Source organism: Priapulus caudatus, unplaced genomic scaffold (genome assembly GCF_000485595.1).
Source record: "Priapulus caudatus unplaced genomic scaffold, Priapulus_caudatus-5.0.1 Scaffold248, whole genome shotgun sequence".
NCBI classification, from domain to species: domain Eukaryota; kingdom Metazoa; phylum Priapulida; class Priapulimorpha; order Priapulimorphida; family Priapulidae; genus Priapulus; species Priapulus caudatus.
The window spans coordinates 90,616-94,825 of record NW_014577309.1 but is presented as its reverse complement, the minus strand read 5'-3'; the positions used below and the strand labels follow the sequence as shown (position 1 = coordinate 94,825).

Below are 4,210 nucleotides of genomic sequence, written 5' to 3'. Positions count from 1 at the left end.
ACGTTAACTTACGTACCGTAACTACGTACGTAACTAACTTAGTACCGTACGTCGTCGACGTACGTACGTACGTCTACACACACACACACACACGACTCACACACACACACACACACACACACACACACACACACACACACACACACACACACACACACACACACACACACACACACATGCATGCAAGTACGCACACATACATGTACACACACGCACACGCACTCGCACACGCACACGCACACGCCCATGTACACGCACGAACACACATGTATGCATGCGTGTGCGCGTATGCGCGTGCGTGCGTACGTGAGAAAATGTTTTGATTATGTTTCGACAAAAGTGGTTCAAAAATCGGTCAAGACATTTATTTCCAAAAACAAACAGTTGTGCATTATTGTGCATAAACAACCATTAAGAAGATGAAACCTAATCCGTCGCCTGCATTGCAACCTTAGTCAACGAACAGTAGCATAGCGCCTGCGTAGCGCATAGTATAACATTAGTGGTGCGCGCCCCCACCGTCTATAGGCGCCCACTCCAGCGTTTTAAAGCATCCGTGTATCACGCAGCTGGTTCGTGACAGCATGTCTCTGTATTTTCTTAGCGTTCTCCGGCTTTGCATCCATAAAAGCAATTCGCAACAGCTTGTTCTTCCACATGGCAGATCTAAGCGTGCAAAATTCATCTTCGCTCGTCTTTCAAGGGAACACGCGTGTGCGCTCGGCCGAAAATGCATGCAATCACTTCAGTTTAATACAACTTATATAGTGGATCGACGGTAGAATATCATTCGAATGCGGAAAAAATTGCAAATTTGTGAGAAATCGGCCATAGGCAGTTACTACTGATAAAAGTTTTTTTGCGATAGATAGAAAAGTTTCATTGTGATAATACTCGCCTCCCCAACCATCTCCCGTAACTATACCTGCCAAGTCCCTCCTCATCGATAATCGATATCTTTTACATGATTGGTTGTCCCGCTCCGCCGCTCGCTCCACACTTCTCACGCAGATTCTCGGCTGCCTTGCAGATGTAGACTGCTGCCAGGCTGGCATCCGCCGAAGAACAGCTACACGACCGACTGCAATGTCGTCCATCTACACGCTGGAGAGTCGCCGAGAAAAAAATGTCGCCACAAGACGGAAATCGTCGTCAAAGACGTCGCCGATCAGCTCGTGACGGCGCTGTGATCGCTCGGTCGCTGACACGACGGTCGTCGGTTACGAAGGCCGGCCGGATCCGACTCCTGCATGGTCAGAGTCTGACCGGTTTTGTCTCGTTGGCTGCGCAGACGGACGGACGTCTGCTCCGCTCTTCGACGCGTGAGAAGATACTGGTCGGATCCGACCGGATCCAACACCGATCGATCAGAGTTCTTCTTGATGAGAGTCTTTATGACATGACAGGGCGAGAGGACTCTTGTGGTGTTACACCTGCATGCGTGTCCCGTTCGCCTCGCCGCGACGATCTTGAACATTGACCTCGTCGTCATGATTAATTTATGTCGTCGCATCTCTCGACGAGACGGCCATTTCCAAATTGGCAGTGAGAATGGTGTTGAATTTCTCCGACTGCGCGTTCGGAGATTTAATGGGATTACCCGATGAAAGTGACGCTTGGCGTGCGAGAAGACGTCGACAATTTGATTGAGAATGTTGCCGACGCGAGAGAAGACGTCGGCCATTAAATAAGAATGCTGCCGACGTGAGAAAGAACGTCGGCAATTGATTCGCATCCGGGACATTATTCGGGAGGTAGCGATAACGTGAATGTGGAAGAGTCCCTCGTTATGAATCGTTACGATGCTTCTCTGCACCCACTCCTCCCCTTCTCCCCTCCTCCCGCTTTCCTCCCCTCCCAGCTGCTTCCACGCAACAGCATATTCTGCTTCGCCCGCGAAAGTGTATTAAACCGTTATAGGGAAAATCAATAAAAAAAATTCTCCCGTTCACTCCGTACACGCGATTTTTTCTCTTTGTCTCGAAGTTGTGTTGAAATCTCTCAGGATCCAGATCCGCCGCGATATATATCTATCGACCGTAACGCCTGGTCTCCGATGACTACTTTCAGCCGAACAAGTGGCAGCTTTGCGGCGCGTAGACACATTACCTGCTAGTCCCCCTCCTCTCTCCCACCACTTATCAGCACGAACGCGTATCACTCGCCGTGTATCGCCGCGTTGCTCCTTAAATGCGCGCGGAATTTGCGCGGGAAACTATATCTGGTCGGTAATCTGCCAGCCTGTCAAAAGATGTCTGAAGCTGTTCGCTGTCTGCGGCAGCAGGGTCGTTATGGCAACCCGTCGTTGCGTGACCCGTCGCAAGTACGTTCTAATTCCGTCGGGAATCTGAGGAGCTCTTCCGTGAGCATCGAGCAACAACTAGCGAGTTAAGCATCTTACACGCGTACCATTACCCCTCGAAGCGTCGATGCGAGGCTGCGCGTAAAGAGTGAAATAGCTGTAAATGAATAAGAGGCAGTTAGAGAGAGAGAGAAAGAGAGAGGGGCGAAAATAGAGACAGAGAGATAGAGAGAATGAGAGAAAATGTGCGAGATCGAGAGAGGGTAGAGAGATAGAGGCAGCGAGGGAGAGGGGGAGAGAGAAAGAGAGAGGCAGGGGCAGAGAGATAGAGGCAGCAAGGAGGAGGGGGAGAGAGAAAGAGAAAGACAGGGACAGAGAGATAGAGATAGAGACAGAGGGAGAGAGTGCGAGGAAGAGGGAGAGAAAGTCCGGGAGAGAAGAGAAATAAAATGTGAGTGAAGGAGAGGGAGGAAAGAAGATGGAGAGGAATGATAACAAGCGGTCGCAAAAGAAAGAGAGCCAGAGCGAGAGAGCGAGAGATCGAGAGAGAGAATGTGTGGGGGAGGGAGAGGAAGTGGAACGAAGGGAGAGTGAGAGAGAGGGGAACAAGAGAACGAGCGAGGAAAAGAAGCGAGGTAGAGGGATAGAGAGAAAGGGAGCGGGCGTCTAAATAAAATAAAGAAGGGAAATGTGGCAAGAAGAGTAAAAGTGAAGGATAGATGAAGTTATGGAAAGGAAGGAACAACGGAAGAAAATATGTAGAAATTACAAGTAGCGGGAAGGAGGGCGGGAGGAGGAAGGGGTGGAGATAGGAAGGCAAGTTGGGCAAGGCAGTATAAATCGATGAAAGCAGGGAGGTTATAGTAGGAGAATTTATGGTATCGAGGTAAATTATAGGGACAGATAGGGACGGTAGAGAGAGAGAGAGAGAGAGAGAGAGAGAGAGGAGGAGAGAGAGAGAGAGAGAGAGAGAGAGAGAGAGAGAGAGAGGAGAGAGAGAGAGAGAGAGAGAGAGAGAGAGAGAGAGAGAGAGAGAGGGATAGAGGAGGACGGGAGAGGAGGAAAGAGGAGGCATGAGTGGTATAAGGGCGACAGATTAAAATGGGATATACGATGACGGAGACGCTTCATGGCGAGTACTTACAGATTAGAATCCGTGTGTGTGTGTGTGTGTGTGTGTGTGTGTGTGTGTGTGTGTGTGTGTGTGTGTGTGTGTGTGTGTATGTGTGTGTGTGTATTGTGTGTGTGTGTGTGTGTGTGTGTGTGTGTGTGTGTTGTTGTGTGTGTGTGTATGTGTCGCGTCGGTAATGCGCGCGTGCGTGCACGTCATTGCGTGCCTGTTCAGAAAGCTATTTCATAGTGTGTCAGTATCCAGAGTACTGCCAATACGACATGTAAAACCTAGCAGTCATCGCTATCTTATTCGCATTTATCGAATCCTCGGCAGTGAAACACAAATCCATGATAACTATCCGTTTGGTTTGTTCCGCGGATTAAGCATGCTCTGACAAAAATCTCCTTTGCGCGTCCTCTTACATCCAGCGTAGCAAAATTACTGCGTCACAGCAATGAGTATATATAAAAGAACCAATTAGTGCCTATGTTAAGCCGCACGGGCCATCGCGGCGTGGCCACGTAATTAGAAAAGGAGAGCGGGACAGTAGGAGTATTACGATAGCAAATCATTATCCCATATAGACAGCCGAATATTATCCCATAGCCATTATCCCATATGCATACCGAAAAATTCCAATAAATTAGCAAATATTTTGGTTTAGAGAAATCACAATGCCCACCTCTGGATTGACGTTGCGAATGACACCATATGTGTTGTTAACTCAAAAATCAATTTCTGTAAACGAGCATTTCCCGGCACGCACGTAAAATGGCCATTTTTGCAACAAGATT

General features: G+C 48.7%; 1 protein-coding gene across 1 annotated transcript in view; it reads left to right on the top strand.

Moving 5' to 3' along the window:
• The window catches only part of LOC106808009 (dopamine receptor 1-like), a 7,917-nt gene extending 6,547 nt beyond the window's left edge, over positions 1-1,370 (top strand). Inside the window, exon 2 of the mRNA XM_014810550.1 lies at positions 1,031-1,370. Coding sequence (XP_014666036.1) covers positions 1,031-1,190 — 160 coding nt within the window. The 3' untranslated portion in view covers positions 1,191-1,370. The remainder of the gene's footprint in view (positions 1-1,030) is intronic.
• The last annotated feature ends 2,840 nt before the right edge of the window (positions 1,371-4,210 follow it).